General features: G+C 50.4%; 1 protein-coding gene across 5 annotated transcripts in view; it reads right to left on the reverse strand.

Annotated features, from left to right (window-relative positions):
- Positions 1 to 5,996: 5,996 nt before the first annotated feature.
- The window catches only part of Col27a1 (collagen type XXVII alpha 1 chain), a 112,033-nt gene continuing 92,888 nt past the window's right edge, over positions 5,997 to 25,141 (reverse strand). The window contains exons 39-61 of one of the 5 annotated variants that reach the window (XM_087904961.1): positions 25,000 to 25,107; positions 24,195 to 24,248; positions 23,498 to 23,551; positions 21,344 to 21,400; positions 21,186 to 21,239; positions 20,660 to 20,713; positions 20,348 to 20,401; positions 19,673 to 19,726; positions 19,486 to 19,593; positions 19,143 to 19,250; positions 18,372 to 18,479; positions 16,518 to 16,571; positions 16,077 to 16,139; positions 15,671 to 15,724; positions 15,496 to 15,531; positions 15,378 to 15,395; positions 15,061 to 15,096; positions 14,147 to 14,173; positions 12,615 to 12,680; positions 11,785 to 11,953; positions 10,814 to 10,923; positions 9,228 to 9,446; positions 5,997 to 7,732 (exon numbers count right to left, since the gene is read on the reverse strand). In XM_087904961.1, the coding sequence (XP_087761087.1) occupies positions 7,586 to 7,732; positions 9,228 to 9,446; positions 10,814 to 10,923; positions 11,785 to 11,953; positions 12,615 to 12,680; positions 14,147 to 14,173; positions 15,061 to 15,096; positions 15,378 to 15,395; positions 15,496 to 15,531; positions 15,671 to 15,724; positions 16,077 to 16,139; positions 16,518 to 16,571; positions 18,372 to 18,479; positions 19,143 to 19,250; positions 19,486 to 19,593; positions 19,673 to 19,726; positions 20,348 to 20,401; positions 20,660 to 20,713; positions 21,186 to 21,239; positions 21,344 to 21,400; positions 23,498 to 23,551; positions 24,195 to 24,248; positions 25,000 to 25,107 (1,812 nt within the window). In that variant the 3' untranslated portion in view covers positions 5,997 to 7,585. Of the gene's footprint in view, positions 7,733 to 9,227; positions 9,447 to 10,813; positions 10,924 to 11,784; positions 11,957 to 12,614; positions 12,681 to 14,146; positions 14,174 to 15,060; positions 15,097 to 15,369; positions 15,396 to 15,495; positions 15,532 to 15,670; positions 15,761 to 16,076; positions 16,140 to 16,517; positions 16,572 to 18,371; positions 18,480 to 19,142; positions 19,251 to 19,485; positions 19,594 to 19,672; positions 19,727 to 20,347; positions 20,402 to 20,659; positions 20,714 to 21,185; positions 21,240 to 21,343; positions 21,401 to 23,497; positions 23,552 to 24,194; positions 24,249 to 24,999; positions 25,108 to 25,141 lie in introns of those variants that run through there. The other 4 variants (XM_087904960.1, XM_087904964.1, XM_087904962.1 and 1 more) reach the window with 4 other exon arrangements.

Below are 25,141 nucleotides of genomic sequence, written 5' to 3' on the forward strand. Positions count from 1 at the left end.
CCTAGGATCAACAGGAAAATGGGAAATGCACTGTGAGGGATCCTGCAGGAAGAGTACTGTCAGCACCAGAGAAAAATGAGCTAGTGGTAGATTTGACAGAACAGAGGAAGCTCAACAACACGGTAGCCAGCAGCAGAGCTCAGATATCCCAAAGGCAGGATGCTATGGATCCGTTTATAGGTGTTCTAGGATTGCCCAGACTAATCTGGAAGGAGAATAAATCTTAAAGCAAAAAAAGAAACTAGGATAGTCTCCATTGTGTGGATGAGATAACAAGCAGCACAGAGAAGTTAAGTGACTTAGAGAAAGACACACAGCAGCAGGGCACCAGTAAATTGATACCTCAGATATGAGGACCCCTCTCTACCTCCTTCTGTAGCAGCAGCCATGAGAAGGACTGTTGATTCTTGATGTGGAATTCCCCTTTGTATGCTATGATTACCATTGGTTGATAAAGGAACTGCTTCGGGCCTATAACAGAGCTATAGGGGAACAGAGGTAGGCAGGGAAAACTAAACTGAATGCTGTGAGAAAGAAGGGCAGAGAAGCCATGTAGCCCTCTCAGAGACAGATGCCAGAACTTTTCCTGATAAGCCACAGCCTCTGGTGATTCACAGATTAATAGAAATGGGTTAAATTAATATGTAAGAGTTAGCCAATAAGAAGTGAGGCTAGTGGGCCAAGCAGTGATTTAATTAATACAGTTTCTGTGTGATTATTTCAGGGCTGGGCAGGGGGGTGAACAAGCGGCTCTCTCCTTCCTTACAACAAATTGGCGCCCACATCGCCAACTAAAATCCCCTTAAAGCCTGAGAGGGATTGAAAGGAATTCTGGACACTAAAAAATAAAGTTTAGCCACATTTTTTTTTCCAAATGGGCTTTGCTTGCTGGTGGCAGGCTGAGGCTCCTTTCAGAGAGGTTTTCCTGATTAAGCCATGGGGGGGAAAGCTGCACTGTTTTGAATGCCAGATTTCTGGCTGTGCTGCTAATGTGACCTCTGGCTCTTTCAGGAGACTGAGCATTTGAATGGGCTTTGTAAGCAATGTGCTATGGCTTGCTTGGTGGCAACATGGACCAGCTGTGTGCCTGGAGATGGGCGCTGTGCATGGCTCTCAGAGGCAGCAGAGGCAGTGAGCAGCTCCACCATCCTGGCCTGGGCAGGGCACAGGCACTGCTGTGTTTCCCTAGGAATGACGCAGCTTAACTTTTAAGAAGTGCTCCTAGACAGTAAGGAATTACAGACACACAATAGGATAGATTCAGACATAAAAGACCTCTAAATGGGTCACAGTGTTGGATAAATGTACATAGGCTTAGGAGAGAGAAGAAAAAATAAAGTATAGACAGTTATAAAAGGAAGTAAATGGTTTAAAAAAAATAAAACAAAGTCTTTAAAGAGACAGAGTACAGACAGTCATAGATTAAAAAGAGTAAAGAAAAATAAGTCATGTAAAATGAAAAATTCACAGAGAGTCTGGATTATGTATAATATTGTGTTTTCTTTGAATTTTGTAACTGCAGAGAAACATTTGATTCTGGGAATTGCTAAACTAAACCAACATATATACTTTAATGGTATCTTGCTTTCAAAATATGGATCTAAGGATGTGTTACTTTGGAAAAGAGGTTCTTCTTTTGTTTCCACAGAAGATGAGAATCTGTCGATTAATTCCAGACTAATATGGTTTGATGGACCAAGAGCCCCTGAAAGGTTGCCTTGAATACCCCTCAAAAATTACTTCACCCAATAAGCAGCAGGAAGCAGATTGGAGAAAACTATGCCTATATTCCCAGATATTCTTTATAAATGTCTGTTTACATTTAAAGGGGGATATACTGTAGAGATTTGCATTGGTATGGGTCTTGGTTTATTGATACAAATTTAAGGTCAATTTTGTTATATGATATTTCTGATCTTAATTAAGGTATTATGTTTGTGCAGCTCATTAAAAATGTAATGTATAATTAAGAAATATAGGTTAATAGATAATCATCTATAATAGTCAAGCTTGTAGTGATGTTAGTTAGGTTTTCTAGATGTACAGAGATATATTTCAAATGGATAGGCATTCTTCAAACCTTTCAAAGACAGAATATGGCATTTAAGATGTTTTAAAAGTTTTCATGACAGTGAGACACATATGCTCCTAGCAGCACCAATCTACTTCAAGAGGAAGATGGGCATCAACGAGGCTCCTTATGGAGTTTGTTAGCCATTTGGGCAAGAAGCTGCTCTTGCCTGGACTGCTTGATGTTATGCTGTATGAACTGAGCAAGCAGGACCCACAGAAAAGTGACTGCTGAACTTGCCTAAAGGTGAGACTGTCCTTCTGGGTTCCTGCTTCATGAAAGTCTGCCAGATGCTATGGCTGAAGATGAATGCCCCAACATTGCAGAAAAACTTTGGGTGACTGTCCAGGCAGCGAGATGTCTCTGTCAATTTTAGAGTTTTGGAAGTTTCTTACAATGAACTTCCTGTTAACTTAGGTAATATTATATCTTTCTGGAGTCTTTGATGGTGTTGAAGAATAGATATAGTTTTCCTTAGTCATGATATTGTAACTGTAATTCTTGCTTGATATCTGCTTTGTTATATGTAATTTTACTATGTTAAAGTTAAAACTTTCCTTTTTCATTTAAACAGAAAAGGAAAGGTGATGGGGGATTCCCTTCTGTATGCTGTGAATACCATTGGTTAACAAAGGAACTGCTTTGGGTCTATAGCAGAACTACAGGAGAACAGAATTAGGCAGGGAAAGAAGGGCAGAGTCAGAGAGAAGCCATGTAGCTGTGCCAGAGATAGACACTGGAACTTTTTCTGGTAAGCCCCTGGTGATACACAGGTTAATAGAAATGGGTTAAAATAATATGTAAAAGGTAGCCAATAAGAAGCTAGAGCTAATGGGCCAAGCAGTGATTTAATACAGTTTCTGTGTGATTATTTTGGGGCAGGGCAGCTGGGAACCAACAAGTGGCTCTCTCCTCCTACAGATTCTAGAATCTGTAGGTCAGGGCTGAGAAAATATACCAAAGATTGTTGGGACAAGTCCAGGTCCTGTGTGGAGATCTTGAAAACTTATGTATGACTGACCTCTTTGAACTTCAATTCCTTTGTATGAAAGCCTTTCACGGTATGCCCACATTTCACAAGCCAAGCACATGAGATGAAAGCATAGCACACACTGTATTCATTCCAGGGGCGTGGCCAGTGTACAGGAACTATCTCCATTAGGAACATAAATGGTGCTTTCCCTGGCTTGACCCATGTGCAGCTGGCTTCTACAGATCCAAGAGCAGGTGCTGAGGTGTTGGCTCAGTGTGTAAAGTGCTTGCCCTACAACACAGGGACTTGAGTTTGATCCCAGGAACCCATATACTAAAGTCTGGGCATGGTGGCACACACCTGCCACCCCTGCAGTGGAAGGACAGAGATGTGCAGGTTCCTGGTGCTCAATGGCCAGGCAAGCAAGCTGACTTGACGAGCTCAAGGCCAAATGAGAGATCCTATGTTAAGAACAGGGTTGACTTCTCTGAGGAAAAACATCTGAGGTTTGTCTCTGGTGTACACACACACACACACACACACACACACACACACACAGACACAGAGAGAGAGAGAGAGAGAGAGACAGAGACAGAGACAGAGAGACAGAGAGAGACAGAGATATGCATGTGCACACTCAGTAGCAATTGGCCATTATTCTACTCTCCTACCGTGGACTGAGGACTGATAGCCCTACCTATGACTGGCAGGCAGGACAGAGCACACTTCTCATGGTAAAATGAGGTCCCCCTCAAGGCCTTGACCCAGGCAAGATACTGGGCCCAGAACCTGCAGTGTCTTTCTGTCTGTCCTCTTCTTTTCCTCACAAGCTACTGGACATTGTGGGGTGAACTGGCTTTGACTGACCTTGCAGCACTGTGGACAGGACAAAGCCAGCAGACTGAGCTTTTCCCTGGAAGGCCAGCCTGCAGGGGAACCCATTCTGATGACTTCCTGACACCTAGGTTGCACAATGGGAGGTTGAGAAATGTGGGAATGCTGGCTTAGAGGATGCCGCCAATTACAACTTCTGGGAAGAAACTGGCTGAGCTCCAGGGTGTTAGCTGGCCAGGTCACAGGGACCCATGAATCAGTGAGGCAAAGAGGTGCACATACTCCCTTTCCCTCCAGCCCTTCCTATTAGCTCCTGTGTCTCCGGTGTCATGTCTACAAAGCCAGAGAGGCTACTGACAGTGTCAGAGTTCTGATTCCCAGACCAACCTGTCCAGTGGTCTCAGCTCTGCCACGTGTCATAGACCCATTGACTCTAGTCTCTGTTCTGAGCAAAACAGTGATGTCTGTTTCATGGCGCCCAAGCCCGTCTGCCACTGCCCTATCACCAGAAGGGGGTCACTGGCTCTTCCTACTGTGTGAATGAGCAAGGCTTGTTTCCCTACCTGCAGTCGTGGACTCCAAACCATGCTGATGACTGGACGCTGAGGTCTGTTGTAGTAGGTATCCATTTTGCACAGCGTAGAGAAGGTTCTCAAACTGAGGAAGCAGTAACTTCAGACTTTTGCCTGCACCTTTTCAGGCAGGTGTTATGAATTCTCTGAGATGGCGTGTTACGATAGCCAGAAGGGGAACACAGTCAATATCTACCCACTGAAGAACAGATAACTTGCAATCTGTCCTTACTCTATGCATTCAGGCCCAACAACAGCCATCTTGAATTATGTACTTCTTTCAGGTTACCCTCCTGTTTTCCTTGCTTAGTTTCTCAGCAAACTATAAATTGGTACATTAGCATGGTATGTTGACCTTTTGTGTATGTACATATATGTGGGTGGGTGTCATGTATGTTCATATATGTATATATGAGTATACATGCATGCATGTGCCTGTAGAGGCCAGTGATCAACCCCAGGTGTTATTTCTCAGGAACTGCTCGGCTTATGTTTTTGAGGCAGGGTCTTTCACAGAACCTGGAGCTCATTGATTTGGCTAGGCAGGCTGACCAGCAGGTCCCAGGGATCCTCCTGTCTCTACTGTTCCTCTGCTAGGATTACAAGGGTGTGCCTCCACATCTGACCTTTTATGTGGGTCTGGGATTGAACTCTGGTCCACATACTTGCACAGCAGACACTTTACTGTCGGGAGCTGCAGACCCTCAGACCCTGAACTTTCTATGACTTCTTGCCTGCTGGAGCAAACAACTTGTTTTCCTATGCTTGCAGCTACTGTGAGCCTGGGACCCTCACGAGTTCCTGAAAACAGGAAGTGGTTTATGGTGGGCTTACAGTGGAAAATCCCCAGAGCTAGGGCTTTGCTGTTAGTCAAGGAGAGCACTAGATAAGCTGTCTGGGAACATAATAAAATTGGCATTCTTGCTTCAAGAGTGGCTCATGTCTCTGTGTGTTCTTTAGTCCCCAGGCCCTTGCCTGACTGGTTTCAGGTGATGCAGGAGCCACACCTTAGCAACAGAGTCATCTTCCCAGCCCCAGTGCATGGAGCTTTAAAACCAGGCCCTTGTGCCTGGAATGCACCCTCCCGTCTGACCCAAACGACAGGGATGCATGTGGCATTGCTGTGTCCAGGATCACCTTTCTGCAGTAGATCCCCAATAAACATGGACAGCCCACTTGCTTCTTTGCTTTGATGGCACCTATGGCCATCACTTACATTCTGGGCTGGGTCAACCCAGAACAATAAGATGTAACAGCATTGCCATCAAAATGAAAGAAGAAACAACACATGATTCAACACACACATGCAAAACCCTGGGTCCCATCCCTGAGAATGGAGCCCAGTGGAGACTGGAAGGGCCCAGGACGACTCCAGGCTTAGGGGCTTGGTTAGAGAATGGCTCTTCCTCCTTCAGAACCTTGGCAGATGGCATCCATTTGTTCTAAGCTTTAAGACTCAGTAGGGCACCTCCGTGCATCTTCCCCCACCACTGAAGAACCTGTCTTTGAGTGAAGAAGCATCAGACCACAGTCAACATTCCATTGCTCAGTTTTAAATATTTATTTAAAGTCCAGAAGGGAACTGGAGAAACAGAACCCACTAGGGGTTTGACCACACTGACATTTAGACAGAAACAAAAGGATGGCAGTGAACACACAACACAGAAGGGGAAACAGGAAGCAGCACGCAGTGGGGACCAGACAATGCACATCTAGCCTGAGGCGGGGTGGGAGGGGTGCACAGGCAGTGTCTGGGGAGGGTGGGCGGGGGAGGTATTAAATAATGAAAAGCAAATCCAATTCCCCACAAGACACAATTTTAGAAACACACAAATAGACACTGTCACAACAACCTTCTATAAAAATAACTCCATAGTTAATATAACTTTAAAATCCAACTGGGGTCCCAGCTTACATAGGTTGCATGGAAGGTTACTGCTGTGGAGACCGATAAGGTGCTCATAATCGGCCCTTCCTTCTCCACCCACATTGGCACTTAGGGGAAAGGACAGTGCATCCCTACATAGCTGTGTAATGCTGAGAAAGCAGGAAGGTTGGCTGCACTTGGAGGATGGACCCTTGGGAGGGAAGACCTTGGGTCTTTGGAGATGGCTTCATATTTACAATCCACCTTCAAGGTCAGCCCTAGCCGATACTCTTCCTCAGATCCGAGGAATCTTCTCCCAGAGTAGGGCTTCTACAGGGAACTGAACCCTCCAGGAGCAAGGAGGACCACGTTGTCATCAGAATGCCTCCTCAAGAACAGAAGCAGAAATCTCTATACTTCTGGTTACTAGTAGGATTTTTTTTTTTGTTTTTCTTTTCCTTTTTCCTTTTTTTCTTTTTCCTTTGTTTCCTCCTTAGCAGATTACAGGGTAGCACTAGTAACATTGTTAAATCCCCATTTGGAGGAGAGAGAGATTGTGGACAAGGTCCCACTAAAAGAGTTTCTCCAAAGCCTGTGGCAACAAAAATAGTAGCACCTTCAGAATCTTAAATAAGGTTATTTTTTTTCTTCGTAAAAAATCACATACATTACAAGAGACGATTGTGAGCACCAGCAATTTCACAGTGGGAGGTAGCATCCAGCACCCCAGCCTGGGGATCAGTCTCTCCACACCCCAGCCTGGGGGTCAGTCTCTCACACCCCATCTCTGTTCTTCCTCACCCCTCCCAGGTGAAAAGATAGGAATACATCTTCTCTTTGCTTAAATAATATATATAGATAGATAGATTTCTTTCCTTTTCTCCTCTTTTTTTTCATGTCTCCTTTCTAATATTGCACATCAAAAGCTCCCTAACAGGGACCAGCTGACAACACACCGCACCCTTCCCTTGAGGTGGCATCAGTGGGGGTGGGGCTCTTTGGGCAGGAAGTTGGGGAGGAAGGGGGTGTCTGCAGAGCTGGGCAAGAGGCCATGGCTGGAGTCGGCCACAAGCTCTGCTTGCTCTGATGGCTCTTTGGTTGGTTCTTGGGGCTAGGCTGAGATGGGTGGTTCTCCAGGGCAGCCTAGTACAGCCTGGTACCCTTTCTCAATTCCTGTTGAGCAGATAACACCGGGGCCCTAAGGCGGCGTCCCGAATCTTCTGGAACTAACTGCCCCCAGCCTCTTCTCTCCCCACAGAGGTCGGAGGTCAGAGGAAGCATGCAGGTCCGACTTCGAGGCGGTACTGCTTCCCTGGTGAGACAGGTGGGAGGTTGTCCACGCTGACAATGGGCAGCTGCTGGGGATCCTGAGTCCGGAAGGTGAACAGTGTCTGGTGCCAGCGGCCATCACGGATCTGTGGAAGGTGACACTGGATGTGATTCTTGCCATTTACAAATGCATTTCTCATCCTTCTTTGTTTTGCACAAACAATGACTTGTATATGGCACATCTGGGCACACAGCTGGCTTGGTTGCTTCCATTTTATTTCCATCTATCTGTCTGTCTGTCTGTCTATCTATCTATGTACCTATGTATGTATGTATGTATGTATCTATGTATCATCTATGTATCTATCCCTGTATGTATGTATGTATGTATGTATGCATGTATGTATCTATCTATCTATCTATCCATCTATCTATCCATTTATCTATCCATCTATGTATCTATGTACCTATGTATGTATGTATCTATCTATCTATCCATTTGTATACATGTATGTATGTATGTATGCATCTATCTATCTATCTATCTATCCGTTTGTATACATGTATGTATGTATGTATGTATGTATCTATCTATCATCTATGTATCTATCCCTGTTTGTTTGTATGTATGTATGTATGCATGCATGCATGCGTGTATGTATGTATCTATCCGTTTGTATATATGTATGTATGTATGTATGTATCTATCTATCTATCTCTCAATCTATGTATCCATTTATCTTTGAGAAAGGGTCTCATAAACCCCAGTCTTCTCTTAAACTCCTGTTTCTCCTGCCTCTATTTCCCCCTTCTTTCCCAAATCAGGTACTGGGATCATAAGTGTGAACCATTCCACCAACCTCAATTTTTAATGTTTTTTTCTTTTGTTCTTATTAAGTAATAGTGTGTGAAATCCACTGTGCTTTAATTTTCAGGCACATTCCTAGTTATTTCCCACAAACAGTTTCTACAAGGGGACTCTCCAGATCCAAGCACAGTCCATGTTCTTGAGTACGTCATGGCTCTCTGTTTACGCAGAGCTGCTCTCCAGCATCTTTTTTCTCAGTAGCTCCATGCAGGGTGCCACATCCTCAATGACACTGAGGATTAATAGGTTTACTTTATGAAAGTAGTTTTACCCTTGGACGACTTTCTGTCTCCCTCAACCCTTAAAGCACATCGTGTTTAAGACATTTGAAAGTGACCAAAACCGTTAAAAGAAGGAAAGCAACCTGCCCAGTGGAGGAAACAGAATAGATGCTCTTTCCAAGAGGCCTTTGCAAGATAACAAATGTTCTTAGGAGGCTGAAGAACTCTTCCCAGCAGAGAGGTTAGCCTAGGGAGTGCAAGGCCCTGGGTTCACCCCCAGCAACACACACATATGCACACACACACGCACATGCACACATGCACATATTCACACACATATGCACACACACACACACATACACACACATGCACATAGGCACTTACACACAGAGGAACGCAAAGTCAGTTTTACAAATAAATCATTCTAATGAGACCACATGATGATAACAAAGTATATACAATGTAGTATAAAATGATAAGTCATACACATAAAACTGAACAATTTCTCCTAGTGTCCCCACATCAAGGGACAATGAGGGCTCCCACAGTTACCTTGCAGCCATCCACAGACACCTCTGGCCTGAATTGACCCCCAGCTTCGAAGACCTGTCCATTCCAAGCACGGAAGCGCACAGCTTGTCTGGCAGAGGGGTGTCCCGGGCCTTCCTGCCACACCGTTAGGTTCAGGCAGTGGATCGTGATGTGCTGTGTCCCCTCAGAGCTGAGCAGGTGCAAGAAATTCATCTGGACCCGGCTGACAGCAAACTCCAGCTGTGGGGGAGATGCAGGTGGGAAGCAAGCCTCAGAAGCCCCACCTTTCTGGAAGGCTCCAGGCTTAGCCCTTTCCTGACTAGTTTTTCCTGTGTCATCTTTCCACTTGAAAGACAGGGAAACCGAGTTCTGTGTGAGCTGGTCCTGTAGCCCAGTGACTATTCAAACCCAGAACCGGAGGTCTGAGAGTCTTGCTGTGGTTTGTTTTCTCTTCTCTCAGGTAGGTGAGCTAAGAGTTCAGCCGGGTTCAGAGGCTGACAAGGATTTTGCCCATGCTGAGTGTGGAGGAAATATAAGGTGCCATAAAGAATTTAGTCTATGTACTCAAGAGTACCAAAGCTGTGGTGTGGGGCTACGGGAAAGTGGGGCTTAGTGGAAGGTGGTTAGTTCATTGAGGGCGTACCCTTCAAGAGGATATTTTTGCTTCCGACCTAAGTAGTTCTCCTCTACTATGTATAGTCCACACCTCAGACCCCAAGGCAAAGGAGCTAAACAATCTGTAGGAGACAAAGAAACCTCTTTTCCTTCCAGGTGTATCTGAATTTTGTTACAGAGACACAATGCTAATTATTCTGCCGTTTTTTTCCTGCTGGAGAGGACAAGCTGCTGGGCCCCTCTGTGGCCAATCCAGAGTGACACCATGTGATCCCCAAACCTCCATGTCATCAAGAAGGGAGCCCACACAAGTCACAGTGGCCCTGCTGGACTGTGAGCTCCAGCTGCAGGGATAGTGGCGAGTCTGACCTCTCCACACCTGGCTCAGGGTCTGGCCGGGTCAGGAAGCCAGCAGACTTGTTGAGTGGAAGCAGCACTGTCTCAGCTATGGGGAGGCGCCTCAGAGAGCCACTGGATACAAAAGTCTGGGGCTCCTATCTCCCCTGCAGCCAGAGCACCTTCTCTATGTGGCTCACCCCTACCCTTACCCCACATGCACAGCCTTGTGTAGCAGACAGACAGCCATGGAAGGTCATTGTAGACCCTCAGCTGCTGCCTGCTGCTTTTCGTTTGGTCCCATCTCAGAATGCTTAGCCCAGGGACAGACGTGGTGTGCAGGCACTAACCAGGAGTTAAAGGGTACGCATGCAAGCCCAACACATGTCTCTGACAGTAAATGCATAATTCTCTGGGGCTACAGACTATTCCAAGTGGTGCTCTTCAGCACTGAGACCCCAAGTGTATGAGAACACGGCAGTGTGAAAGGGTTTCTTAATCACACATTAGACCTACACACGTCCAACTTCTAAGTGAGGGAACTATGTCTCAAGAGAAGATGGCTTTTCCCACAGCCCTTCAGGATGTCAAGTAGGGCTCGGGGCAGGGACTGGCAAGATGGGCAGAACCTGGTGGGAGTGGGGAGCAGATGGTACCTTGGAGGCTGTGATGGGCTTCAGACACGTCTGTCCACCATGTGTAAAGTTACAGGAGACTTCAATGGTGTCAGAGGAGCAGCCGAGGTTGGGGTCCACCCAGTAGGTCCCTGCAGCAGAGCAGGACAGAGACATGTGCATCAGAAGGAGACTGGGGGGTTCCGTAGGACCTGTGCCTGTGACTCACGGGGCTTCCACGGGGTGGGAAGTTAAGGAGCAGGGCAGACAGACACAAAATTTTTCTAGGCACAGACAGGGAAGGATGCCTTCTAGATAGAGCTGGCAAACTCTGGAAACACGCTCTGGGCTTCCGCTCGGATGTATTAACTCTATAGACTAGACAGCTAGGCTCTCAGCCCCTCTACCTTCTTCAAGGCTCAGGCTTCCTCCCGACCTGCCCAGGGAGCTGGCGCTCTGGCTACACCTGATTCCCTCCAACTGCCCTTCTGCCTGTGTCTGGCATCCCTGCTGGGCTTCCTGGCTGTCAAGAGCTCAGCAGCAGAGGAAGGGGCACCCCAACTTCTACTTCTAGCTCTGTACTGCTGTGCAGAGCAGGAAGCTAGAACAGGGCCAAGCGGCACCGTGGCATACCCTAACCCACAGATGAGGTCAAATGAGGTTAGCTGCTCAAGCAGGAAGCCCATGGGGGTTCTCTCAGCCCTTGGAGGGTTTTTTGTTTTGTTTTGTCTTTCAAAGTCCTTAACTCTGTGCTCTGAATGGTCTCAGCTTGTGACACTATGGGGTCCATATTCTCTCTACAAAGCCCTCAAAGCCTGAGCCATAGGCCAGGCATCGTGAAGCTTAGAGGCTGCTTGCTGAGTGAATAAAGGATACTGTGTGTCTATCTCTGTGAGGACGGAAACATGACTGAGAGATGCCAATGCCAACACTCCGTGGACCCGAGCTCCTCCTGAATTTGTGCCACCACAACACAGGCAGGAAGCCCCTGCTCAGCCCACAGACACTCTTACCATCTGCCATCCTCTGCTCACAGTCCAGGAGGTCCCGGCAGACCCGGGCTGGATTCTCCTTGGTGCCCAAGGGCGTCTTAATGCTCTGGATGAGGTTGCTGAGGTAGTGTAAGGTTTTGAAGATCTCTCCTCCCTGGTCCAGCACCAGCTGCTCTGGATAGCTGTACCCCTGCTATGGAGAAGCAGGACCATTGGCTCATTTTGTCCTAGCCTTGTCCAATGTCCCAGACACATCACTCTAGAGTTCTCACTGTCTGGGGGACCCGGCGACCTCCCAGTTCCTGGCTAGCTTAGACTGGCTACCACTCCATATCACAAATAAGGAGAGGGAGGGTCAGGGACATAATGTAGCAAGGACAAGGGCTACTTCCTTGTCCCCGGCCTATGAGCCCAGCAGTGTTGGTAGGTGGTCTGAGCTAGAGGAATGAGCTCCCCACCATGAGAAAGAAGCAAGGTTGTAAGATGGGCTCTGATGTTGGCTGGAACGCCTGAGACCCATCTCAGCCTGGAACTGTGGGACTCCCTTGCTTCTGGGTGACCCTGGGAACCTGCTGTGGGCGATGGTCCAGAAAAGCATCCCTCTCTCACTCAGGCCAGATACACACTAGATGTGAGAGGCTTCCAAGACACGGAAAGGCACGGTGCCTGCATCTGGCCTGGCTGTGGTACCACTTTGGACTGTGGTTTCCATCTGAGCCTTAGTGATGATTTCCATTGAGACTGTGAGGCTTCACTGTGGCACTTGGTGTCAGCCATGGGGACAGCATCTGCCTCCATGACCTCTCTTTCTCCCAGGACCAGAGGCCATGTGAGCAGAAGTTCCAGCATACCTCTGGTCTGACTGCCCCATGAGCATCCATCCACGTCTGGAAAGCTCGCCCAAGGTCATCTTGCTGCTATACAAGGAAAATAAAAAATGTGTATCCTGTCCCCCTCCCAGGGGAAGCCAGATTCAGAAAGTAGAGCCAGGGGTGCAAGCACCTTCTTTCTCACCCCCACCCCTGTCCCCACCCCACAGAGTCTTGACCAAGGCACACATCTGCTGAGCCCCTCCTTCCTTCACAGAGTCAAGGCTGAAAATACCACTCCCTCCCACCAAGTCCTTCAGTAGATCCTCAGGGCCCTCTTGGTTTTAAGTTCAAACTCCTCAACATGGTTAAAAGCCCCATGTGGTACTGTGATCTTCATCCTGGTCTCCCTCCACAGTGAACTAGAACCAGGTACACATAGTTCTTCTGCCTAGCCCCAGGACCTTTGTACAACTTCCCATTGCCTAGGGAAGTCTTCCCTGTCCCCAACGCAGTATCCAGTTTTCCCGCAGAGGACACTGAGACCCACCAATGGTGTTTTTAATTGCTGTGACTAGGAAAGGGATATTTCTGTATCTCAAGGCCGGAAGCAGGATCTGCTGCTAGCCCAGCTCAGGCATGCTACCCAGTGACCAGTGAGCTGGCAACTGTCAGCAGTGCTCTGGTGTTTCTGCCTCCAGGCTGCTGAGACCCATCCTCCACATCTCCACGTGGTTCTGATTAGATTGCTCTTGTGTGCGCCTGGCCGCAACCTTGGCACAAGATGGGTCGAGCACAGCTGTAGGCTTACCAAGAGCATGGCAAAGGGTCTGGGGGGGTTCCCAGCCCTGAACACTCCCACTGATGGTCCAACCTTAGTTCCCTGGTCTGGAAGATGAATCCCTGATAAAACATCCTCCGGGAACTACTAAAAGCATTTCTAATACTGCCTGGCATCCGATGAATGGCACAGTTCAGCCAATAGTGCTATAGAGCTCGCTCTCCTTTTCTGTGTCTAGGAAGGAAAAGGACTTTGTCTAGCTCTTCTTCCTGCCTGTCCTTCTGATGAAGAGATGGGTGATACAGGCAGGTGCTTTGTATGTACGGACAGCACCAAGGGAGGAATGGGTAGAGGCTGGGATGTGAAGAACAGGGACTCTGAGCATCTAGTAGCCCTAGAGCTCCTTATTCATGTCTTGTCCTGGAGATGCTGTCAGGGTCCGAGCAAGTGCTCACCAGTGTAGGGACATCATGGGGACTAACTGGTCCAGGCTGGAAGAGTTGAGCTGGGATGATGCTGCTGTGCCCACCAGAGAACAAAAAGAACCAAACGCAGCCTCATGCCTGACCCTCTAGACACGCAGTCAACCTTCATGTGAAAAGGACAGACAGGCCCTGGGACTGGCAGCCCCTTGCTCACAGCTGGGACATGGAGGGGCCTCTTGCTCAGGGCTCCAGTGCAAAGGACAGGAGCAGACATCCTAGAGGCACAGCCACTGTGAAGGCTCATCAGCTTCTCCCCTGCCCACCCTACAGCCTTGTCTAGGAGTCAAAGAGAATGGTGGGTAACTTACAAACTGGACCGGATGCCAAGGAGGACCCTGGAAAAGAAGGTGGAAGGTCAGTATTTGACAGGAACTTGTGCTGGAGACTCAGGTCGCTGGAGACTGGAGGGGCTATCCAGCAGGAGGATGCTTGCTAGGCCACACGCCTGTGGGCATTCAGTAGCTGTTTCTTTGGGTTGGAACACTTTCTCTTAGACCTCAGGAAGAGTCATCAGGTCCTTCCCCGGGGTAGATAATGAGCTGCAAAGACTGGGGTGTAAGTTGGGGGTGGGGCAGACTCTCCTGCCTGTCAAGCTGCTTGCAAGCTGAGGAGGGAACTCCAGGGACACAGATTTCAGGAACCGTCAGCCATGTCAGGGAGCTTCTCAGAGATGCAGCTGCCTTTGAGCTGCGGGTGGTCCCTAAGTCCCCGGTAAGGACAGTGAGTGGTACACTAAGCTAGACCTTCGCGGGTGCATTTCTTTGCCCTGTTGATGTCCTGTCTAAATACTGGTTCACATTTCCCCAGGAAAAGTCACACAACAGGTCTCCACTGGGCCTGAACTATGCTCTCCACAAGTCTGTAGGCCACAGAAAGCACACAATACCCATGTGGCTTTGGGGCTGGACATTGTCATCAAAATCTTGGTCTAGGGGCTGGAGAGAGGGCTCAGAAGAGCCCTTGCTGTTCTTACAGGGGACCTGGATTTGGTTCCCAGCTCTCGTGCTCATCTATAACTCCAGTTCCAGGGGGTCTAACCTCCTCTTCTGACTTCCAAAGACACTAGGCATGCTTTCAGTGCCCGTGCATGCATGCAAGCCAACATTCACAGGCATAAAATAGAAACAAATCAATACTGAGAAACAAAAGCAACCCTGGTCTCCCTCAAAGGAATCTGTCTCCTGCCCTGGGAATCCAAAATGCTCAGCATGCAGCTACCTACCGGAGGACCTGGCCGCCCCCTCGGACCAGGAGGACCCTGTGGAAGAAAGAGGAGACGGGAGACAAGTTGGCACTGGAGAGTCCCTTACCCAGACTGTCCTCTGTCCCACCAGACCCAGGGATGATGTTACCTTGGGACAGAAGGATACAAAGGGGAGGGAGGGAGGGAGAGAGGGAGGGAGAGACAGAGAGAGAGAGAGAGACAGAGACAGAGACAGAGACAGAGAGAGGGAAACACTTAAGAATGCCACCATGGAAAGGGGGTCCTGGGAGCCTTCATCTGTCATCAGCTCCAAATCCTCACACCAACCTAAGTACCTTTGGGCCTTGCAGTCCCTGAAGACAGAATTGAGGGAGAGAGAGTTAGGAGCTGTGGGCCGAGCAGCGGGTCACCTCCCACTCCCCCCCTGCACTCCCTGTCGGGCCGTCCACTCACCCAGTCCCCTCGGCTGCCTCTGTCACCTTTGGGACCCTGCAACAAATCATATGAGTTAGGGCTCAGAGAGAAGTCCTACTTCCCATATGGGGAAATCGAGGCTCAGACTAGCTCTGAGTCATGACATGCTTGACCCTCCAATGCAGGAGACCCTGCGGTCCCCCCCAGCACATACCGGGAGTCCAGAAGGCCCTAGCATTCCGGGGGGCCCAGTGAGACCTTCCTTTCCCTAAAGGAGAGAGAGGCTATGAGTCCTCGTCTGGGCCTGGGGAACAGAGGGACAGAGGAGGGTGGCAGCTGAGTGTCCCGTGGGAATGAGAAGGAGACCCCGTTCAAGCATTTTCTGAGCATTCCTGCATGCTGGGGCGGGCACCAGAGTAGGGAGGGAAAGGACGGGGGCAGTGGCAGCGCTGTGTGGTCTGCTCGTAGGGACATGGCAAGCAAAAGCAAGAAGCTGGCAATAGCTGCTGGTAGGGAGGGCTCGAAGAGCGAAGGAGCAGGAAAACTTGTGTTCAACCAGCTGACGCCGGCCTCAGTCCTGGGGTGTCTATGAAGATGAGACTGGGAGGTGAAAGACCTACCATCAAGCCAGGGGGCCCCCGAGGGCCTTGGATGCCTTTGAAGCCGAGGTCTCCAGGGGGGCCCTGTGAGAAGCAGAAAAGGGTGTGCCTGGGGCAAGAACTGGGGAGAACCTAGGAGTCTTCTTACCCCTGAGTTCTGGCTGCTCTGTGCCCTCTTTATTTTATCTGAGAGGCCCTGGAAAGAACAGTAAAGGCCCCTGATTCTTAGACAGGAGCCAGCTGTGTGCCAGCAGGGTGCTGTGTGGTATATGTCTCAGGTCTTAATTTTTGCAATAGTCTTTGGCTGTTCTTTCCCGTTTTAATGGACTCATGCCCAGGGCACAGAGTTGCTAGGATGAATACACTTCCACCTTCTGGCTGGCACTGTGAGGGCTAAGTGCAGACTCAGGAGTGAATCCACAGATGGATGAGCACCTGTAGACACAGGGAGGAGCACTGTACCTTGGGTCCAAAGAGGCCAGCCACTCCCGGGAAGCCCATCTCGCCAGAGTCACCCTGTGCAGAGAGCAAGACAAGATGGTGTGAATGGAGCCAGGACAAAGGTGCTGCCAGTCACCCATGCCAGATGCCAGTCAGTCGAGGAGTGGAGTGGATAGGCATCTGTGCCTCTGCCAGAGGAGCAGGCAGAACCTAGCTCCGAGCCCCACAGTGATGATCTATACTCAGGAGCTCCTGTCTGTCTCCCGCCCACCCAAACAGTCTCCTAACAGAAATCCCCCACTGACAGCTGCGTAGGAAATCATTTCACACAACGAACTTCTACTCCTTCCTTTTCTATGTGAATGCCTTTATTTACTTTTCTTGCCATACTGCACCGGCTCAGTCTGCGGCACAACACTGGTAGAAGTGGTGATCTGCTTCTGCCTTGGAAGAAAGCCTCAGCCACCACCACTATGCGTAGTAACTGTAAGATGTGCTTGGTTTCATATATCAAGCTGAGAAGTTCCCTTTACACCTAGTTTACTGAAGGCTCCCACCCCATCCCTAATCAGAAATAAACTTATCATCTTCTCAGATGCTTTTCTGCACCTACAGACAATAAGTGGCTTTTCTTTTTCAGTTTGATGAGTTAGTTTAGTATGAATTATACTGACTTATTTCCGGGTGTCACACCACCCTTTCCTCCCTGTGAGCAGCCTCACTTGGCCTTGATGCATCACCCTTTTTATACAGTCTTAACTGCCATTTTGATAACACTTTATTGAAAATTTCTCTATGATCTTTTGGGTTCTTAAATGTCTTTGACTGACTTTCATATGAAAATAATAATGACCTCACCTACTGGCTTCTGGAGTTTATGTAGAGTTGGTACTATCGCTCCCTCAGGTGCTCAGGGACCACCAGGGCAGCCGTCTGGGTGCAGCTTCTCGGAACTTTCTAAACTATAGGTTCACACTCGTTCAGAGGTGCAAGGTGGGGCAGGATGGCCACTCCTTTTGCCTTTGAGGGGATTTGCCCATTCCATCTAGGTTCCGTAGTTTCCCCACGTGAAGTTGTTTATAATACTCCTGCTGCACTTCTTTCTGCTCTGTGATCTCTAGTGACAGGCGCCATCTCTCATTCTGACAGTAGTTGTCTTCTATATAAACATATGTACTCTGCTTGTCTTGAGAAGTCTGACTAGACATATATGAACTTTATTGATCTAGAAAACCCAATTTTCTATTTATGATCTTCATAATTTGCTTTCTATTGCTTCTATTCTTCTCAGAGTCTTAGGGTGGGCTCCAATGCACCATTGAACTTAAAGCAGTCCTGAATATAGTCTGGGCACTATCCCACCAATTTTGACATAATGTGTTCTTATTTCACTTAATTCAAAAAGCTAATTTACCTTCTGACTTCTCTTTTGACTTGTGGATCACTTAGATGCCTATTTAGTTTCCAATTAGGTAGGGTGCAGGGAGACAGTGTTGTACAGAAAGAACACTGTCCCCGGAGCCCACAGAAGCGTGTTCTACCCGTGATCCTGATTCCCATGTTGAATGGGCCATTCAAATGTTTTATTCTAGCCCCCACAACACCTCCTTCCTGCATGCCATCAAGGAGAACACCATTGAGCGCTCGGAGAGTGCATGACTCTGACTTTGGCATCACATATGAGTACATGGGTAGCTTCTAGGCCCGTGAGTGCATGTATGTGTTTGTGTGTGTGTATGTGAGTGGATATGCCTTTTGAGCACGTCTGTGAATGTGTGTGTGTGTGTGTGTGTGTGTGTACATGTGCACAGATGTGTACTCGTGACTTTAAGCATGTGGGTGTGTGGTCATGTATATGCCCTGGGACTCACTCACCGGCTGGCCTTTGGATCCTGGCTCCCCCTGGTTCCCAGGAAGCCCTGTTCCACCTTCTGTCCCTCGCTTTCCAGGAGGACCCAGTTGCCCAGGTAAACCATTTTCACCCTTAAAGAAATACATCAACATCACTAGTCAAGAGGACACATGGTGGCAAGAGCAGTGGGGATGGTGCAGAGCAGGAAGCCTCAGGATGGCAGCGGCAGAAGGACCCAGCAGACGCCTCTCCCATGGCTTTGCCTTTCTCTCTGCTGCCCATCAAAGCTCCCTCTTCACTGTTCCTCTGCAACAAGACATATAGGCTTCATCTCCAAACTTGACTCCCACCCTACTTCCCTGGTCAAATACAGAGGGTCCTAACCTTTCCCCAACTAGACCAAGAACTTAGGGAAGACAAACACCATGTCTGGGTCCTTCATTATATATTGCCTCTAGGGTGTGGCCCTAAGTCAGACACAGAAGCAGCCCAAGGACCTTTTCTTATGAGGCTACAGAGAATCCCACAACCTGTTGTCTCACCAAGGCCCACCAGAGGGCGCCTGTGGACAACTCAACTATTGTGGAAGGTTTGTATGGTTCAGTATGGGGCAGTATTGCTAGCCACTTGGACAAACTATCCTTTAAACTTGGGTCAAGATGAGGACAGGGATCCCCAAGAAAAGACCACAACAAAGGTTCCATGTTCACATGGGCCTTAGGACATGGATTCTCTAGGAACCAGTATCATTACAGTCAGGATTAGGGTAGAAAGGAAGATTAATAAGAGCTGACCTTGAATCCTGGAGGCCCCTGTGCTCCAGGCAAGCCAGCCACACCTGGGTTTCCTCTTCTCCCAGCAGGGCCCATGGGGCCAGCAGCCCCATCATCTCCCTGCTCTCCCTGTAAAGAAAGCAGATAGGAGGATGCTTGCTGACTGGGACCCGGTGACTTGCTAGGAGTAGGACAATATGGTAGGACCAGGGGCCGGCATCAAGGAGAGACGGTGAGAAGAACCCCAGTAGATGAAAGACTACCTACCTATATGCCTCCCAGTTTTCTAACTGACTCTTCAGGCCCATGAGCTGTGTGCAGCCTGCGGAAGTCCCGAACACCCATGTCCCCATGTCCTGCTTACCTGATATCCTGGCCGGCCATCCTTGCCAGGAATCCCATCAGGACCAGCGATGCCCTCAGGGCCCTGCCTTCCTACCACACCCCGGGGCCCTGGCAGCCCTTGCAGTCCCTGGAGGTACAGAAGAACCTGGTCAAAGCTTCTCAGGAGGACATAGAAACTGTGGTGACAGAGGAGCTATGTCACTCACCTGAGTTCCTCTCCGACCTGATGCCCCAGCCTTGCCAGGCTTTCCCTTTGGGCCCTGGGAAAACAGAAACAAGACATTAGTAGGGCTTAGGAGCCCTAGAAGGAGGTACCAAGAGGAGAATCATAGGTCTTCTGAACGAGTGTGATCTACCAAAGAGTCTCATGCCTGGAAGCTCAGGGCTGTGGCCACCTCTAGAGTTACCCAGGGGTATCCCTGCTGCTCTGGGCTACCCTGACTTCCTTCTCTGGCTGCCTTGCTGCCAAGACCATTCATAGGTGTTACATTTGTGCCAGCTGGGCCAGCGGGTCCTGAGTGTGAATGTCCTTAGGCATGTGAGCCCAGGGGGATAGTGAGGAAGGTCTTTATCAGGCCTAGCGGAGGGGACCACAGGGGTCAGGGACACACAGCAAGGTGTTCTCAGTGGCCATTGTGTTCCTCTGCTTTTCTCCCTCTCTCCTCCTCATCCCCCCACTGGCTCTTTCCTGTTCTCACTCCTCCATTGCAGTCCCACAGAGATGCGAGCTGAGTTCCTGGCTACATTAACTTCTACCCAGGGGCTGATCCTTCAGCCCGTGCAGCCGGCTGCAGAGCCCTGCTTGCTGACTGTGTGATTCTAGAGCAGCCCATGCCCTTGACTCCAGGACTCAGCCTCCCACTGAACCCCAACCCTCGCACCTCTTCGCCTTTTGATCCTTTAGGTCCCGGCTGCCCCCGGGGTCCTGGGTGGCCCTGCAAACCAAGGTGAGATGACACAAGGCGGCCCCAGGCCTCTCTCCTGGGGAGGGTGACCAGTCTCTGCCTGGAGGGGGATGGGTGGGGAGGGGTTTGGGGTGCAAGCTCTTGGGGAGCCCCAGGGTTAGGGCATAAAATACAGCGTGAGCTGCCTCCTCACATCCCCCTGTAGGGCCGATCCCTTTAAGTTTTAAAGGCTCTGTTCTGTCATTTCTGATGCTCCACCCGCTTGTAGCAAGAAGATACAGGACTCACGGGTTGGCCCTGCTGACCCGGCTTTCCACGGAGCCCTTGAACTCCCTCTTGACCCTGAAAGCCAAGGAGAGACAGGTGAGGCCTTCTGAAGTGGCCAGGGAACCGCTGCTCTTCCAGCCACGTCTCTGACCCTGAGTTCTAGCTTCTTAGCTGCTCCGTGGGTGGAAGAGCAATAGAGCGGCTGGAATGGAGGGAGAAGCAACGCTGCCTCTGCTAGGAAGGCTGTTACAAAACACAAGTGGGGAAACTGAGACAGCCTTCTACCCCTCGCCCCCAGAAGTGACTACTCAGGATCCTGCTGGAAGGAAACTCAGCCAGTCTGCTGGCTGTGTGGATGGTTAGCGTTCCCGACCTCACCCTCCTGTTCCCTTTATGGTATTAACCTGGCCTCATAAAGGGATGCTCTCTCTCAGCCCCTGATGGCCAGTGGATGGATGCGGTAGGGGCAGGAGCCTGTGTCCAGTGCAGACTGACGCCCCTTTACCACCATCTCCACACCCACCAAAGGTAGAGCTGTGATGCTTACAGGGTATCCAGGGTCGCCTGGCTCCCCACGGTCTCCTCGGTCACCTACAGGACCCTGAATGACGAAGACAACGGATAAACATGAACCCCATCTTCTAAGGGCTCTCAGCAGCCTGTACCTGATTACATTGAGAAGTTCAGAACAGAAAAGGAACTTACCTGAACTCCAGGTAGCCCGGGGGGGCCCTCAGCCTTGCCATCCTCGCCCTGCTCCCCCTGCGGACACCACAGAACCAGCATTAGGCCAGGAGCACTCTGGGAGTTACCTTCCTCAGGGGTAGAGGCAGCCTCCGCAGGCAGGCAGACTAGGAGACCAGCAATCAAGATTGCCATTGTAGGTAATAGTGGTGACAGTGTTCGCAAGCCACAGGGATGCCTAGGACAGGCTGAAAGAGGAGCAGACTGGAGTGGAGACCTTGGGCCAAGGCAGGCCATTTTAGGCCCGGTTCAACTGGGGGATGGGCTCTTGGCAGCCACAGAGTGGGTTGAAACGCAGTTGCACAGGTCTGACAGGACCTCGGGGCTCAGGCTCCAGCCCCAGAAGACTGCCGTCTCCTCTCCTGGGAATCCCTTCTATACTCTGGCCAGGGCACCCTGAGGCCCCATGACCCACAGAATTGAAAGGGAGCATTAGGGACAGAAAGAGGGAAGTTGTCAGAACTAGGATGCAGCCCTGACCAGTCTGAATGTTGGTACCCTACCCTCAGACGGGGTCCTGTGCCTCCTACAGGCAGCAGTTAAAGGCAAATGAGATCCACAACCTGGTGCCTAGAACAAACCATCCCCAGAGAGGTGGGCTAGAAGATAGAATGCCCTCTGTTCCTGCCTGCACTCTTGATGCACCTGTGAACGGTGTCAGGGAACCAGAACTCTCCAGGGAGCACTGGGCTTATCAGATAGTCTTTTGTCGGCATGTGTCAGTTCATGTCATATATTGTCTTAGAGATGCTACAGTAACTCTAGGATGGTTCCCTCACCCCCACTTTGCAGACTGGGAAAACGAGGCCCAGGAAAAAGCCATGTTAGCAAGGCTAATCGGTAATCAAGGGGTAAGACATAGGATGCCAACAGCCTGGCTGCAGTGTGAGAACCCGATCTGAGCATTACAACACCAGTGGACTACATGGGGCCTCGTTCTAAGACTTGCCCGTTCCTCCGGCCATCTTCACAGACAAGGACAGTGTCTGCAGATGTAGACCGGTTCATACTCTGGTTCTGGTGCTGGCTAGGGCTCAGCATCCTCCTCCTCCCACTAGTTAGAAGCAGACCCCTATGCTCCAAGAAGCTGGGTTTCTCTGCCTGTTCTGTACAGCAATGGCAGAATTCTGGGGAAATCGCAGGGAGAGAGCAGAGCTTCCACAAATCTCCCTTGCAACCTACTTCCCTGCCATCATTGACCCGTTTGTGCTTGGCTGTTCATTGTGGACAGCTGAGCCACAGAACAACATTCCCATCAACAATGAGCTGTACACACAACCCTCCCACAGTATGTCACCTGGAGACATCATAGCCTTCTACAGCACGGCGATACACTCTATGGGAATTACCCTGAGTGGTGGAGCCGGGGCTCAGTTCCTGCCTGGCCCAGGGTTTGCGTTCCCCTCTGCACCATTCATGGCAGCCTTGTGATGGCTGAGGAGAGCAGAGGGCCTGCAGCCAGGGCCTGCCTGCAGATCTGCACTCAGCTAGGCGGGAGAAGGGGCCAAGGACAGCATGCCAAGTCAGCATGACTCACCACAGCAGGACTTAGTTAGTGAGGAGCTGCGTCGGCAAAAGAAACAAGGCTGGAGAGGCCAGGGACAAGGAGGCAAAGACAGCCTGCTCGGGAGCCTTCCAGCTAGGAGGGGAAGGTGGGGAAGTAGAGAACAGGGGAACCCAGAGTTCTGGCTCCAGGTCCACTGGGCCCCATTGGAGACATGACCCAGGGGCCATTCCTCACACCTCTGGGCCCTCAAGGGCTCCTTTCTATGAACAGTGTTCATGGCCAGCTGAGATTTTCCTCTGGCCATTTTTCTCATTTCCGGAGCCTCATGGGAGGGCACACATCCCTGGGGCCCTCCCCCTCGCCCTGAGCCTTCTCCTCTCTCAGTGTTCATCCTTCCTCATGCTGAGTGAGCTCCTGTGTGCAGTTTCAATGCTTCTGTTCACAAGTACGAAGGAAAAACAGACGCTCGGTGGTGACACCCTGGTCATTTCTGCCAGGCGACCCTGAAGCCATGAGTGAAGGGATGCTATGTCCCGCTCCATGCAATCCCGACCCCCAAGCCCCAGAGCTGGTCTTGACTCTAGTTACTACGCAGACACAACACCTACCTTCTCACCTTTGGGCCCGGGAGGCCCGAGGGGTCCCCTGACGCCTTTGTGTCCCTGCAGGCAAACACAAGGAGAGAACTGAGGGGGTTTGAGGATACAAGAGAGACAAAGGACAATAGGGCAGGATAACAGGGTCCCACCCTCTGCCTGCACCTCCAGATGACACACTTCCAATTCTGTGTCCTGAGTAGCAGGCCCACTGTGGTGCCCTGGGCAGGCTGGGGTCAAAGGGAGGCGAAGAGGCCGTCTGGCAGCTGCAGACAGCTCTGGGTTGTCTGGGCAGTCCCTCGCTAGACCTCACCCCCCTTGTTCTTGTCCTCTCTTTTCCTGCTGTGTCTTCCGAATTCCCTGGGTCTGGCGAGGGCCACCAAGGCTGGCCAAAAGCATCAAGCTGCCAGGCCAGGCCTGCACATGTGTGCTCCAATTGCTCTGGGTCCTCATGTCCGCTCTGAGGCCTCATCTCCTGAATGTGTATCAGGGCACACAGTGGTCCCTCTCTACGGGACAGAAGAAGCTGGGCTATGTGAAGCACCCACTCTCTACGGGAAGCACTCGGGACCTGGGGTGGGTACTGGCACCCTTCTGCCCCATCAACCTCCACCCTATTCTACCATAGCCGGGAGTCCCTTCCGGCCACGAGACCTGGATCTTCTCCCCTCTGGTGAGCAGGTGATTCTTCTAAATAGATGTCACTTACATTATAGCCAGCCAATCCTGGCTCTCCTTGGGCTCCCATCCGTCCTGGAGCACCCTAGAGAGGAGTAGACCCTTGTTGGTATGCAGCATGGCTCCCACAGTGGGGACATGGTGGTGACTCCCTCCCCTAGCACCAGCTACTCAGCTCAGCACATACAGTGATGTCGTGAACCAAGGAGGACAAGGTGGAAGACAAGAAGGCAAGCGGGCCTTTCCCCGGGCCTCCCAGCCGCCTGCTCTGCTGCCTCCAGCCCCCTGCTCACATTATCTGGGGTAAAGTACTGTCTAATGGGTGTTATTGCGTATCCCCCCAGCTTTTACCCACGACGTCACACGGGTGGCAGGAAACCACCACCATGAAAGCTTCTACACCACCACGTAAAAGGCTACTGCTCCATCTGTCAAAGATGCCACAAGCTCTCCTCTGCCCACCCCCGCCCCCCACCCCCCGCTGCAGTCGTCTCTCACCTCAGCTAGCACACTCAGGAAAGTCTAGCAGGACCCTGAGACTCTGCCCCAGCCATTCAAGGACCTTCAGCACCTCACCCTGTACCCAGGGACCTGGCTCCTACCCTACCCCTCAGTAGAGTGTTTTTTCAAACAGGGTCCCCGAAAGCACCAGGGACTCACTGCCACCTGCATTTTGCCTGCCATGCCTGTGTGTGTCCAGAGGCTGTAGCTTTGGGCCGTTCTCAAAGGGACCCGGGGCAGGGATGGGGGACTGGGACAGGAAAGCTGGGAGTTCAGAGCATTATTCCAGGTGCCCCTCCCTGTTCTTGTTCCCTTCCCCAAGCTCAGCTCCTCACCACTGGTCCTAGGGTGCCCCGGGACCCTTTAGGACCTGGGGTGCCAGGAGGCCCAGGCTCTCCAGGGATGCCCATCTCCCCCAGCTGTCCTTGGTAGCCCTTGGCTCCCTGAAGAGAGAAAGAAAGAGAAGTTGCTTTTGGC

The sequence above is a fragment of the Myodes glareolus genome, chromosome 3 (genome assembly GCF_982192425.1).
Source record: "Myodes glareolus chromosome 3, mMyoGla1.1, whole genome shotgun sequence".
Classification (NCBI taxonomy): Eukaryota; Metazoa; Chordata; class Mammalia; order Rodentia; family Cricetidae; genus Myodes; species Myodes glareolus.